The sequence below is a fragment of the Nicotiana attenuata genome, unplaced genomic scaffold (assembly GCF_001879085.1).
Source record: "Nicotiana attenuata strain UT unplaced genomic scaffold, NIATTr2, whole genome shotgun sequence".
In the NCBI taxonomy this organism is placed as follows: Eukaryota; Viridiplantae; Streptophyta; class Magnoliopsida; order Solanales; family Solanaceae; genus Nicotiana; species Nicotiana attenuata.
The window spans coordinates 282,064-296,785 of NW_017671294.1; the positions used below are offsets into that span (position 1 = coordinate 282,064).

The following is a 14,722-nucleotide window of genomic DNA, read 5'->3' on the forward strand; positions in this document are numbered from 1 at the left end:
GAAAGGCGCTAGACGGACTAAGGTTCTCATCGGGCCAGGATCGATAGCCGTTCGACCTGAGGAAAGTGCGGTCAGATTTAGAATCCCCAATCTGATCTCACCGGGCCGGGCGAAGGGGAAGGAAGAGATGGGTGGTCCGGGAACAACAACGAGAGAGGGCTCGTAGCCCCCCCTCTCACTCTTCCCCACCATTTTCAGTAGTATTCTTCCCAAATTCTCCACTTACCCCAGGATTGGCATTTCTTATCTGTTTTGGATTGCTGCCACACATCAGTTCCACAAAAATTTCAATTCCTTCCTGGTTCTTGATATCTGAAGGTAGACTAGGAGAACTAACTATTTCTGCAGCCATAGAATCCCCCTTCTTGATGGTCTTGTTTTTTGTTAGTATCCCCAGAATGAATATCATTCTCTTTTGGCACTTCCACTAAGTTACTAACATTGGTTTCTTCTGCTGACACTCCCTTTTCTTGTTCTTTGTTCTCTGCCTCTATTTCTTCTCTGTTATCATTCTTATTTGTAACGGAAAATTGGGCACTCTGCCCATCTGTCTTGGTCTCCTCTCCTTTCCAGATCTTACCAGTTTATCATTAGTATCATTCAGCAGGACACTACCATTTCGAGTGCCCTTCTCCTCGTCTTGTTTGTTCTGAGTAGCCTCTTTAGTAGACTTTTGTTTTTCTTCACTGTAGGCAATATTTTTCATCTCCAATGCTCTGCAATTGATCATATTGTATCCTAATTTTCTACAGTGTTTGCAGTATTTAGGAACACCCTCGTATTCCAGTTTTTGAGTGTAGCCTTTTAGTGGAGATTCATCATATTCTTGCCCAACAAAAATAGAGTCAGGTAGTGGTTTTAGCAAATCGACCTCAACTCTAATTTTTACCATACTCGGCCTAGTTCTCCCAAATGTAGCTGCATTTAAGGCCAGAGGTGTACCAACAGATCTCAAGAGTTGTTTGATGTAATGCCAATCATGCATGTGAAAAGGAAGACCCGGTAGCAGGACCCATGCCGGAGCGATAGGGAGGTCCTCCTCCGGTTTGAAATCTGGTGACCATTTTTGAAGCCACATTTGCATACCCTCTATTTCAATAACCCTCTTAAACCACACAGTTTTGAAGTCGTCTTCATTGTAAAGATCGATAAAAACATTGTAGTTGTCGTAAGCACCAATTTTAGCAGCACCTTTCAAAGTAATCAATTCTTTGAATCTAGACCTAAGTCTATCAATTTGGGGACGGGGTTTAAGAAATCGGCCCACAAAGTGTACTTACAGGATTCTGCCATAACGCCATAGTAAACTTTGGCCTTGAATATCACAGCTGGTATCCCGTTGTGCGTCGCTTGTCTAGCAATGACTTTTTCTTTTCCAATCGGGTAGGGTTCGGTGTTGAAGATGAAGGAGCAGTGACAGTTGTAGCATAAGACTGTTTTTCAGTAATTGTTCCGTTGTTAAGCTTTGTGGCTGCTGGTGGGGTATTTCGCCCATGTTTACTCGCCGGAAGAGGGCCTTCCGGCGGCTCCATCAGGTGGATCGTGAGAAAAACGCGCTTCTGTGGAAGTTTACGTTACTAGCCGTTTGGAGAGAGAAAAAGCGTAACTTTTTATCAACATTTTGGTTCAACGTTTTAAATGATTTATTTTCAAAGCAACCACTAAAATATTACAACTGTAGTCTACTCCAAAGTCAGTATAAACTTCCAACATCATTTCCAGAAAAGAAAAAGAAAAGAAATTTCAGGACCAATTCTCCCAAAATTAAGGCAAAAAACAGTCCTTTTAATATAAACGCAGCTTAAATTAGAGAATGTGGAACTCTCAAATAGTGTTTGGATATCAAGATTTTCCCCAAATTTCCCCCCTTCTAATTTTCCTTGCACACAAAGGAAAATGGAAAAGTTTATCGGATTAAATAGGGGATAAAATGCTTCTAAACTAAACTGGCATGTCTGATTGGTCTACAAGTTGAGCATCTTTCCAAGAGAAATTACTATACAAAAGATCAACACTAGGGGACTACAACAACAACTACTACTACGCCTCAATCCCAAACAACTACTAGGAGACAAAAAACAACAATAACAAACCCAGTGAATTTCCACAAGTGGGGTCTGGGGAGGGTAGTGTATACGCAAATCTTAACCCTACCCTGGGAGGGCAGAGAGGCTGTTTTCGTACTAGGAGACAAAAGCGAAGAACAAATAAATAACTAGATCCAACGTCGACCCACACAAATACATACTTATTGTTCTTTACAAGAGGTGTGTACTAGAGGGGTTTGCGAAGAAATGCTCCCTTGAAATTAACTTCGCCTTCTTGAAATGGCCACCAAGAAGACTACCAAGAAGCGTTGGGGCCTCGGCTGGTCTTGTTTGAGGAATCTTACGCACAAAGATATCGTTGTCCAGAACCATCATGTTTAACAAACTTCTGCAACTCTAAAAGACACAACAAGCATGTTTTAGATTAGATAAAGACTAAGACCACGTGGCGCACTCACAAAGGCGATAAGAAACACCTTAGAGGAATTTACAGAAAGAAATAATAGAAAATTTGAAAAAAATATTAACAGCTGGAGTAATAACTTATGGAAAGAGAAAGCCTTTGGAGCGTAGATTATTGGAAAATTTGCAATTTCTTGGGCAAGAACATTGAAACCGCTCAAATATTTAATTCCTACTCACTTTTTACCTTTATAAGATCCTCCCTAGAGATAGGTTTAAGCAACAAGGAAACCAAAGGAAACACAAAATGCAATGTGCCACTTCCATGGAAAGTGGCTATACTAGCTTGTTACTTTTTAATTGATTCTCAACATACCAAAGCTCAATTTGGGGCCTGTCTAGACAAGTTTGAAGAAACGCAAGTAAAATCCATACCTGAGGATTCAGAACATGCATCTGCCTGATAATATCACCCTGAACAATAATTAAGTAGTCAGTTTCAAACTAAAAATATAAAATCAGAAGTATCTGTGTGTATATAATATATATACAAAAAATTTGCTATGAGTCCGGTTATACATAAATAGTAAAGCTCATACTGGATGTTTAAATCGGTTACTGTTTGCACAGTTTTTTCATCAATGATCAAAATGAAGATTAACAATGATCCTATGATTGCGTCCCAATATTCATAAGGAAATGAGTGAATTCATATGACATGAAGCACTAAAAATTGATATAAAGTGGTGTTCTCAAGAACACAGCAGAAAATCCATGAGAGCACATTGAAAAGATCGAGAAGCAAATGAACCTAACACGATCGCACCTTTTACAGAAGCCTACAAGTAAAGTAGAAGGAAATAAGAAAAGACAGGATACAACAACAACAACATACCCAGTGTAATCCCACAAGTGGGGAGACTGGATAAATTGAAAAATGAAACTATATTAACAAGAGAGTTACACAAAAATTAAGGAGAAATTCACTGATTTATTCTACAACCAACAAAGATCAATTTTTCTCTAACATTTTGAAGCAATTCATTACGCACAAATTTGGAAAGTGACAGTTCTAAATTGCACAGATTCACTGGTTATGATAAGGTATCCATGTTTTTGCAAAAGTAAAAGGGCATACCTCTTCTATTCCTGGATTTTGCATCACTATGCCAAGAACACGGCGTACAAGTCCCTTGTAGACAGGTTTATTTGTCGTACCATCACCATTTAGCCAAGGCAATATTGGCTTACACAAATGCAAACCATTAGAGCGGAGCTCATATGGTTCTTCTGGGTGATTTCTTGTGGGTGAACTAGCTTCGGTATGGCGACAACCTTTGGCCTCATTGATGGCTTGCTTTTCACTGGAAGGTTCAGCAACTGCTTTAGGAAGATTAAGAATTGTGATTTTGTGTACCTTATCAGAATTCCCACTCATTTCCTTCTGCAACTCAACATCTTTATGATCTTCTCCATTGTGGGTAATAGACTCATCTACTTTAGCTTCAGAATCTCCACAAGAAGATAATGTAGCATCTTGATGAATAGCAGCCACTGGAGTCAAAAAGTACTTGGAACGATATAAAGAATCAACCACCCGAATAGAATCATAGGCATTGACCTGCATTTTTGGGTCCCACTAGATGATTAGTCAAACAGAACACCCAACGGTTTATCTACTGTACTTTGTTTCATACTCTTTGACTCCTATCACGATACCTTCTTTCCTTTGATCATCCCGCATGTAAAACAAACAACTACACCAAGCAGTACATAATGTCATGGGTTTATTTTGAGTATTAGTGGCTAGCTCCACACAATCTAATATGCGAACAAGCTGGTCCGCGGCAAATTCAGCAAGTCCATCTCATTCGTAGAACGCGGGGCTGAATGATATATGAATCCACAGCACAAGAGACATGCTAACCCTTTAATGAGAAGAATGACAACACACCAAAAGTGATACAGATGAGCAATCTACTAGTAATACAATAATTTTGAAGTCCATGTGTGTCTGTTTATGACGACTACACAGACACAGACACTTGTTTGGTGCCTAGTCACCTGATTCATTTTTAAACCTACCAAAATTTTCTATACCACTAAACCAACTCAAGACATAAGGGAACTTATATGCGAAGCATTAACCCATCTGCTCATAGCTTCTATTCCCATCCTCTCTCCCTATTTGGTTCGGTACACTATGCTTTACAAAAAAATTCAGGTGAATATGGTAAATCCTCTGAATCTTTTATCTCGTGTGGCACTTAAAACCGTCATTTAATGTTAAAACCTACCAAAGTTAGCCATAATTCTAAAAATATTCAAAGCTTGGGGGATCCTGAGAATTTCAAGGTAATATCCATCTGTTTTCAGGAGTAGTTCGTCAGTACATATTAAGTAAATTCTCAAGATTTAGACATGCATAAGTGACAAGAAGACACCACACAGAAAAGTTAAACCCACGACGAAGAAACTAGAGGAGTTTCAAGAAAAAACTAGCATAAAAATCTACCCAGGAGAATCCACATCAACCTAACCATTACATGGATCTGTTAAAAGAACAAATAAACCAAACAGCTTCTATTTTCTCTACAAGAAAGACTCCTTTTTAAAACATCCCTTTACTAATATTTTCTATACAGTTAAATGAGTGAAAATCATTATATATCACAAACAAAACCAGATAAACCACAACTGAGGATTTCATCGGACTTCTTTTATTAGTAATTCTAAGTAGGTGCATATGAAACTTCATCCGATGGTGTACAGGGAAAACAAGGGAAGATAGCTAACTGTTAATTCAGACGAACCTTCAAAACTCGTCCAAATGCTTCTAGCAGCTCAACAACAGCTTCCGATACTTTTTTCTCTGAAAACATAATTACCAGATGCAATAAATATCTAAACGGAGGGGTTAAAAGACATTGTAGGTTTGTCGTTACATACCCTGCATCTTTAGAATCTTCGAGATGTCTTTCATGCACAAACCTTGGTCGCCAGCCATTTGAATAGCAGAATAAACAGACCTAAACATTTCTGGATGTACCAGAGAATTCTGTTCAGGGCAAGAACCAAAAGAACAAACATGTTGAGCATAGGTAGTCATGGCTTGCCATGGTGACTCGGTGGGAGAAACTGCAGTATATGGGACCTCACTATCATGAAGTTCATTTACTTGGTCATCTGAGTCGAATGAGACACTACCAAGATCAGCGCCTGATGTAGTAACGGCTTGATGCTCTTCAACAGATAGTATGCGATTATATTTGTCAATGTCTTTGAGTGAATCCATAGTTTTTATTCTTGAAAATGCAGCATGCCTCAAGCACAACCTAATTCCTGGAAAACCTTTTGCACGTCGTGAACAAATCTCACCATCACCAGCCGTTGAAGTTTTCAACTTTTTATACCTATCACTCTCAGAAAATTCACCGTCATCGTATTTACGTTTAGCTACTCTGGAATCCTCCACCTCTCCAACACCTTCATCCGGTAGGCATGGTGCAATTGATAGTTCTCCTGAAGAAAGTAGAGCACAGAGGTGGAAAACATCTCCACACTGCAAATCAATTGGAATATCCACCCCCTCAGCGATCAGTTCCTTCTCTCTTTCACAAAGCCAGCTAGCAAACTTAGCAGCTCTTTTTCCAGTATTAGGTGGGAATGGAGAAATACATATACAATGCAAGAAGGTCTGAGAAAGGACAAAAGGACTATTGGAATTTCCCCCAATCTGCAAGGAGAAAAGATTTAAAGCTTAGGAAATATCTCCAAATAAAAAGATGCAGGATGAGTCTCTCTTCTTTTTTAAAAAAAAAATTATAGGTCAAGATGCAGGGTGGGTCTTTGCAGCAACAGAACACCTATTGAAAGAAACTGAAACTGAATTTCATTTATTTCTAAGTTTAAGTCTATAGGATATAGATGAAAGATTAGTTTCAAAAGAAAGCTGTAAATTATACTCCTGTCTCTCTATATGCGTTTGACTCACACAAAATATTAGACGTTATTATACTAGCATAGTGGACGAAAATATTATAGAGATGAATGAAAAGCTAATCTTACATTACATTGAAGTACACATTTGAATAGTTTGATGAATTTGAATTCTTAAAAGTTGGGAAATCTTATAAAGTAAAATACTTAACGGAATCGTATCAAATATTTTGGAACTTCTCAAAAGAGAAAGATCATCATATAAATTGAGATGGAGGGAGTGTAAGTCAGAAATATACCAAGGCTAACAGCTAAATACATAGTAAAAAACAAGATTTACCAAAACTTTTTTGTCCCTGAGGTAGTTGAAAGCAGCAAAGAGATCATGCTCAGAATAGCGCCTTAAAGTTTCAGCAAGCAAGGTCGGCACAAGCGGAGATTTTGAGCTACAGAGGAAGATGAGCTTAAATAGCTCTGCAGCATTAGCAACAGCTACTGATTCATATAACCGTTTACTAATGGCGGTACCGCCAATTGTAAGTTTCACATACTTCTGCAAGATCCTATTTGAGCTTAATGGTGCACTAGAATCTTCAGTCTTTCCAGGAAAATTTTCAACATATTGGCCACCAGAAAGTGGTAAAACTGATTGAGGACCATAAGAAACCTGAAAGAGAAGGGAACATGAACCAAATTTAAAAAAATCTAATAAAAATCTGGTAAAGAAAACATAAGATAGAGTTAGTCACAGTTTGTTTCTTAAAACACAAGCAAGCTACACTTCTGCAAACAATCTAGAGCAAGTGCAGGTATCTCAAGTAGCTGAAATATTTGTCGAAATGCTAAGCCTAAATCTAAAAAATTCAGGACAAATTCATGCCACGCAAGTTCATGAAATATCTCACATGTCTTTCATTGGTATTAACATCTGAGCACTTATCAAAGAAAGGTTGAACATCCTTCACGGTCGCCGATTTGGCTATCTTTTTGTATCGCAGAGCATCATCCAGGGCCAATTTTATATTGGCATCATCAAAGTTATCCCACGGCTCTTGAGAGAGGAAGTCTGAGGTAAGTTTAAAAAAATCACAGTGCATTGCTTGGTGACCCTCATGGTTCAATGTTTTATTTTGGAATTTCTCAAGGTAATGCACATAACGCTGACTAAGCACATTACACAGTCTCATAACAGAATCGCAGAACTGTGGACTAGTTCTCAATAACACCGACATTCTCCTTCTGCAGGAATCAGGTGGTGCTGGTAGATTTGGAAGTTTTCCCCAGTCTACACGATGGAATTTTGCTCCAAGAGAAGCTCGGTGTCTTGCATATTCGATCACCAGTTCCCTGTACATGAAGTTTCTCATGTAATCCAAGTAACAAGCATAAAAATACAAATAGATCCAGGCAACAGGTTAACACGGATAAAGCATTAAGGGAGCGGCAGTAAATCACCAATTTTATGACAAGTATTTAAGCTTAAAAATCTAATTGTCATCTGTTCACAACCTAAGTTGCTCGGACACGGGTGCGGATCTAGAGGTCAGATCCTTCGAGATGTCAATTCTAAGATTCGGGAATACGGATACGGGTGCGGGGATCCGTCTAAAAATAATTCAACAAAATAAAAATATCTCTAAATTATGAGAAATTTTGCCGAATACTTACGTATAGCTTATAAAGCATTGGATTTCTTTTTTATTCTCAAGTTGTAGATAAGTAAAGGATTGATTTCCTAGATAAGGTCTACTATTTTCTTCAAATTTACCCTAGTTTTGGTTCTGATTACGGGAATCAAATTGTATCTCGTCTGAATTTATTTGTCCATCGTGGTCAAAGTACCCAAAATTGTTTGACCAGATCCGATACGGATCCCATACCCACAACCATGCTAGTGTCGTGTCAACACGGGTGCGGCACCTAAACTGCCATGTCGGAGTAACTTAGTTCACAACGACCACCCATTAGTTTTTTTACCTCGTGAGGTAGAAGAAATTCTATAATTCAAAACATTTACCTATCTGCATCATCTGTCCAATGAAACTTTCCCCTGCGTGTAGGCTTTACTCTTGATAAGGCACATTTAGCAAGAAAAGCACGCCCTACCCCATCATCTTCAGGTAATTCTGATTCTTCAGCAGCTACCACATCATCTCTTACGTGATATTCCTCCAAGCTGCATGTGCGTGAGCAAGAAGTAGACAGGAAAGAGCTTTGTTCCTCATTGACTATCTGGCTAAGCATCTGATGGGGCTGTCCAAACTCGATGCCAGCTTCTGCATGCTTTGAGGATTTCCCTTTTACAGATCTTTTCCTTTTTTTTGGAGATAATGCAGGCGTACCTTGATTTGGTTGAATTTCGCCCTTTCCAGCATCTGAAGCTCGCTCAAATCTGGTAAGTCTTCGTTGTCGCTTATCATAATAGACTCGAAGTACCTGCAAGTGAATTGTCACCAGACTGAAAGATGTATAACTTGAATACCGTTATCATTAAATGAGACATTACAATTGGAATTAGCTTATTTTTCCCCTGTGACAGGTAGAAAAGCCTCTCAGAATGTGACAGCCCAAATACTAATTTAATTAAATTTGTTTAATCAAACAAAAACACAGTTTTCTACAACAAAACGACTAACCCTTAAGGTCTAGAATAATTTCTTCACTCATTATATGAGAGTCCCAATCAAGATGATTTCTAATGGGAAACTACTTTTTAGCTTTTCATGCATATAATAGTGATCATTAGGCGTCGTTTGATGCATTCTTTTTTATTTTTTTATTGATAACCGTGGTTTCCCGTCAGCGGCGGAGCTAGAATTTGAACTTTATGGGTTCGGAATTATAATCCTTTTAAATTACTAGGTTCTAAGTTAATAATTTGTACATATTCATTGAATTTCTTAATACAAATATAGGGTTTGAACAAAAGTTACTGGGTTCGGCCGAACCCGCGACTAATCATTGGATACCTGTCACCTCCCACCAGCAAAGGTGCCAGGTACTAGGTAACCCTGTTTACCAAGATAGCAAGACTTGGATAGATGGGAAGAAATCACCTATGCCTCCGCTGGGATTTGAACCCCAGACCTCATGGTTCTCACCCACTTCATTGACCACTAGGCCACACCCTTGGGTGCTTGTTTGATGCATTCATTGATACATTAATTAAATGTGCTACCTAATACAAAGATATAGTTACAAATTCATCAAGTCTAACAGTTAGATAAGTGAGATAATCAGCCAGAGTAGTACTTCTTTAACAAGTTCAACTTCAAAATGTCCTGCAAGTTCATTAAACAATTTTCTTACTGCAACTCAGAGGGTGGGCAAAAGAAAACACAGAAGAACCTGCTCCAAAGTCAAATTCAGATCTTTAGCAATCTCCTCACACTCCTTGAATGAAAGTTTTCTGTGCGGGCCATCGTTAATAACACGCTTAAGGAGTTCAGCCCGCTGATCAGCCGTCATAACTCTAACTGAGGCCCATGACTTGAAGAGAAATACCTGACAAACATTATTCTTCCCTCTCAGCACAAACAGAAACCAAGGAAAAACAATAAAGAAGGATATATAAATTAGATATAATGCAACAAAACAGATGAAACGAAAAATAACAGTTCTCCAAACATAATACTCATCAGCAGGAAGTCTTTAGACATCCTATTAAGTGCAAAACTTCAACATAAGTTGGCTTATTAACGCCCCTTGGCTTTAAGCACTCTGTTGCATCAAGTATTATAAACTCTTGGGCCTTTTCCTGAGATGCTACAGAACAACTTCTTTAGGAATGCAAGGTAAGGCTGCATATGAAAGAGACCCGGTGTCATCCGGCTCCCCGTGGACATCACCACGCTCAAAGAATGGAAATTCAAAGTAATCACTGAAATGCAAAGAAAATAAACAGGATAAACCTCATTAACTGTGCAGCCGGGGAATGCATGCAAAGCGGCTTTACGATCACTAGCAGAATAGCAGTACTCTAAAGTGTTCCAGTATTCCTCAACAGCTTTTCTACTAGAAAGAACAAAGTCATGTCTGATATGAGGGCGAAGATCTGGACAATGACTAACATGAGATGAACCCACTGAGCAAACAGGTTCCTCAATGTAAGGTTTAAGCTCCAATGCATGAGTCAGAGTAGTATGAGGGAGATTTTCTGTGTTTTCTGGATGTCCACCACATACAAGCCGAAACAACTGCCATATAGAATTACAAGACCAATTAACTACTGCATCCATAAACAACTCACAGAAACTCTTAACACCCAATATTAAAGCACAGGAAGGAGTTCAATATAATGAATTCCATAACTCAGTTTTGATTTTTCCTTACATGAATCTTTTCTTTTTCAGAGAGTGAATACTTCCAGTTTTTTTCACCAATATTTGCAGCTTTAGGATTAAGTTTACTTACAGGAATAGCTAGTAAAAATGTATTTTACAGGGAGAGATATGTTGTATTGCAGTTACCACGAATTATAATTATTAACTTTCTTTGAATATACTCCTGAAACTCGTTACCTATTAGACGTGCCACAAGTGTCACAAATAGATTTAAACTACAGAAAATGCTATTTCTTAGAGTACTCCGCAGGTTCTAAATACTCTGGAAGAAAACAACTTCCTTTTAACCAGTAAAGAGTAACTTTATATTAGAATACCAGCAGAACAGAGTTGCTGAGATAATTACAAAGAAAACAATTTTCACTCTCATCAAAGTTCTCCCTTAAATAATTTCTGAACTTATTCAAGAGATATCAGTGACTGAATTGCATTTATCAGATTCTCTACAAGAAAGCTGAACTAAGTTATGATCTCTTCCTTTCATTGAAAAGCCTCTGACATACATCTAGTGGATAATGGAAACTGAAGGGTGAACTCCAGCGGAACTGTTGGATAACATTTTAGGCTCCTATGGAAATAGCGCATGTAGATAGAAGAAAATATGTCCTTTTGAGAAAAGCATGAATGAATGGACCCCTCTTCCAATAGCAACATTTATCCCAATAGTTCCTACAGCCTCTAGGAATCAAAAGATTATGGGGAAAGCCTCGTCTAGCAACCACATTGCACCAAGCATCAACCATTGAAATTTTCGAAGTAAAATTCATCATACCTTCAAACGTCGTAAAATGTCAATCAACCATGATAGTCGTCCAATCGCTAAGATATCCATCAGACGCTTGTACTCCAGCAGAGGAAGATCAGAAAGGCAAAATCCATTTCTACATTTCTCTATCATATCCTCAAACTTCTGAGTAGATCCAACAACTTGTAAAAACAGTTCAAGCGGCATGGCCTTAATGGCTGCATTTAGATCAATTAATTTACATGTACTATGAGGATTTTTTAGGTCATGACCGTTTTTAAAAGATGACAAATCATCATCACAACAAGGCAAACTATTCACATATTCCCACAGATAGACGTGAAGAAGCTTTGTGCGAACCATCTTGGCCAGTACAAATCCATTTGCACGCATGGCTTCAGCTCGCTCAGCTTGGTTATCCAATTTTGTGCTTTTATGGGTCCTAGTGAGATCATTCAGTTGAGGAATTGGCTCTCCCTTTTCCAATTGAGAATAGGATTGAGAGCGAACTTGTGACTCAAAAGACCTGAATCTCTCATGAATCTGTTCAGCAGATACAGTAGAAACCGAAGGGTGCAAAACCACCTGTATCCGACGGCTGTTTTTGCAATTTGTTAGAACAGGGACATAAACAATGATAAGTTTACAATGTCCTCCTTGCAAGAGCCTATTCAGACAACGATCTAAGGTCTTTCTGTCCGTCATTGTCGTCTTCTCCTTCTCAAGATCCTGAATCCGTCTGTATAGCTCTGATCTAACCAGGAACTTCTCCTCCTGATTAAAGAGAAAATATTTGTGATCCTTCACCTGTGGAAATATGTAGCCTAACGGCCAGAAGAACTTAAAAGAACAGGCGAGTAAAAACACCTGTAGAAGTTTAAGTATCCACTGCTCCCTCTTTGCATTGGCTGCATCAAATGTAAGACAGGGATACCTTGGATAAGATCGGCGTCTTGAAGGTGTAGGCACAGCAAGAGCCAGCGCTTCCACTGGAGCAACATTCAGTGATGCTGCACTCACAGTCTGTATATCTGGATCAGAAGTGGTACTGCTTACCTTGATGGTCGAGTCCGGTGATCTGCTCAGAAAAAGTGGGACAGATTCATCCTTTTCATCCAGCACCAAGCCATCAGAAACTTTTGTTTCGATTCTTGTGTTTACATTTTCGCTATTAGCTGCACTGTCACCTTCAGGAACTGAAGCATCCACTGCTTGTATAGCTAATGCCGAGTTCTCTTGAAATTCTAAATGTGTTCCAAGTGGAGTGCACCCAGAAATTTCCGAAGGGTCTACTACTGGTTCATTCAGAGTGATAGTTGAAGCTCCAGGATTACGGTTTCCAGGCGTCCAGAGTCGGTAACCCTTGGTCCTGTTCATGAGTTCTGGCTCCATATGAATTCCGAATCTCTTAATAATATCAAACAGCCGACCATAGTGTTGTTTGTTGTTTATTCCCAGCCTTTTGCACACCTGTGAACATTATAATGGCAAAGAATCACATATGTATATATGAAGGAACCCTCACATAAGCGTCATATTTTTGAAAGTCAATGCACACACAAATACAGGAATGCAACTATAAATTATCCAAATTATACACATGTATGAGTACCAAATCACCATATACCTGACTACAAAAGATTCAAAATATTATCCCAGGCTTGAAGAATGATCATAAAGACAAAAAATGAGGCTTTGGGTGAAATTATACCTAAAAATGATCATAAAGACATAATCAACTTGAGTTCAAAGTTGACTGACAAAAGAACCAAAAAATTATGATCCAAGACACAAATTATAGATCGATGAAATTACACCAGAAATGAAGAAGAGAATATACACGTGAAATAACAGCAGCACTAGCAAAATGACACCAGCATTAGATTAGAAATTCATAAAAGAAAATATCCTATACCTCAATGAATGGCAACCCTCTACCTCCCTCAGCATCAACCATATCATAAATCTGATGCTCTATAGGAAGCTCTAAAAGCAGGTCCGAAATGTGACCTCTCTTGGCCTTTTTCATTGCTGTTTCATTATCAAGATCATCACATCCACGCATGCTAGATTTTTGCTCAAAATGTTTTCGTGAAAACGCCTTCAATAGATATATACACTCGAGTTCCTGCGAAGGTGCAAAAGCTAAGCAATTAATTAGCCAGTCAAAGTCCTAATTCATAGGCTGCAGTTATTTTAGCTAATATTCACACAAAATGAAAACTTTTGTTGGAGTACAGCCAGCTACCATGTTGTGAGCAGTAATAATATACGTAAGAGCTTAAGACTGTCTTGTTTTGATGAAGTAAACAAAATTTGTTGATAGTCGAGCAAAAACCTGCATACAAGTGGTATACCAAAAAGTAAAAAACCTAACAAAAACAAATGGTTCTCTACAAATTCCCCCAATCGTCTATACATACAGGAATCTCACGAGTGCACCAAGAAGCAATAAGGGCCAAGAGGCTATTCAGGCTATTTCTCAACTGTGCGAAATTATTCTCTACCCTTCAAAAACTCTCATATTTCTCTCTCTCCACACGACTCACATAAGTACAAGTGGAGCAACCTTCCATGCCCTGGGGCTCCTCCTCCGTCTTGTGCAATTCCAACTAAACAATATTTCTTTCACTGTGTCGGGCATCACTCAAAATGTACCAAACCGATACAGGATTTCCCACCATAACCAACAAGCTACCGAGCAATGTAGAAGGAGATGGTATGCGTCTTCACCTGATCCCTTACACATAGAACACCAGCTGACGTAAGTAATTTTCCTCTTCCTTAGATTATCAGCCATTAAGATCACCCCTCATGCTGCTAACCAGGTGAAAAAACATACCTTTCTCAGTACCCTAGGGATCCATACAGAAAAACGTGGAAAGTCTACCTCCTCCCTGATCAAAAGTTTCCTATAATAAGACTTAACAGAAAAAGCTCCACTGTTCCCTGGCTTCCACCTCCATACATCGCTTGATCCTGAGATGTACTTTGTTTGATAAGTAATTCAACCAATCTTTGAAATTCTGACACCTCCCAATCTTAGAAGTTCCTCTTAAAGCTCAAATCCTGAAATACTTCTCCATCTTCCCTGTTTATGGCACATACAGGTTTTTTCTTTATAAGACGTAGAGGGATAAAAGTGGAACTTTGAAATCTGTTTAGTTAGAGAGAAGATGAAGACAGGAAAAGATGAAAGTAAGAAACTTGCACTGGAATCTATTGTAAGTAAGTTAGCCCCCCAC

General features: G+C 38.7%; 1 protein-coding gene across 2 annotated transcripts in view; it reads right to left on the reverse strand.

Annotated features, from left to right (window-relative positions):
• Nucleotides 1-1,897: 1,897 nt before the first annotated feature.
• Nucleotides 1,898-14,722, reverse strand: part of LOC109207356 — a 15,978-nt gene continuing 3,153 nt past the window's right edge. The window contains exons 1-15 of one of the 2 annotated variants that reach the window (XM_019370261.1): nt 13,901-14,523; nt 13,726-13,815; nt 13,393-13,605; nt 12,345-12,947; nt 11,505-12,251; nt 10,301-10,585; nt 9,738-9,893; nt 8,407-8,825; nt 7,295-7,736; nt 6,730-7,056; nt 5,400-6,186; nt 5,264-5,322; nt 3,589-4,071; nt 2,886-2,924; nt 1,898-2,444 (exon numbers count right to left, since the gene is read on the reverse strand). In XM_019370261.1, the coding sequence (XP_019225806.1) occupies nt 2,259-2,444; nt 2,886-2,924; nt 3,589-4,071; nt 5,264-5,322; nt 5,400-6,186; nt 6,730-7,056; nt 7,295-7,736; nt 8,407-8,825; nt 9,738-9,893; nt 10,301-10,585; nt 11,505-12,251; nt 12,345-12,947; nt 13,393-13,605; nt 13,726-13,728 (4,749 nt within the window). In that variant the 5' untranslated portion in view covers nt 13,729-13,815; nt 13,901-14,523 and the 3' untranslated portion in view covers nt 1,898-2,258. Of the gene's footprint in view, nt 2,445-2,885; nt 2,925-3,588; nt 4,072-5,263; nt 5,323-5,399; nt 6,187-6,729; nt 7,057-7,294; nt 7,737-8,406; nt 8,826-9,737; nt 9,894-10,300; nt 10,586-11,504; nt 12,252-12,344; nt 12,948-13,392; nt 13,606-13,725; nt 13,816-13,900; nt 14,524-14,722 lie in introns of those variants that run through there. The other variant, XM_019370260.1, reaches the window with a different exon arrangement.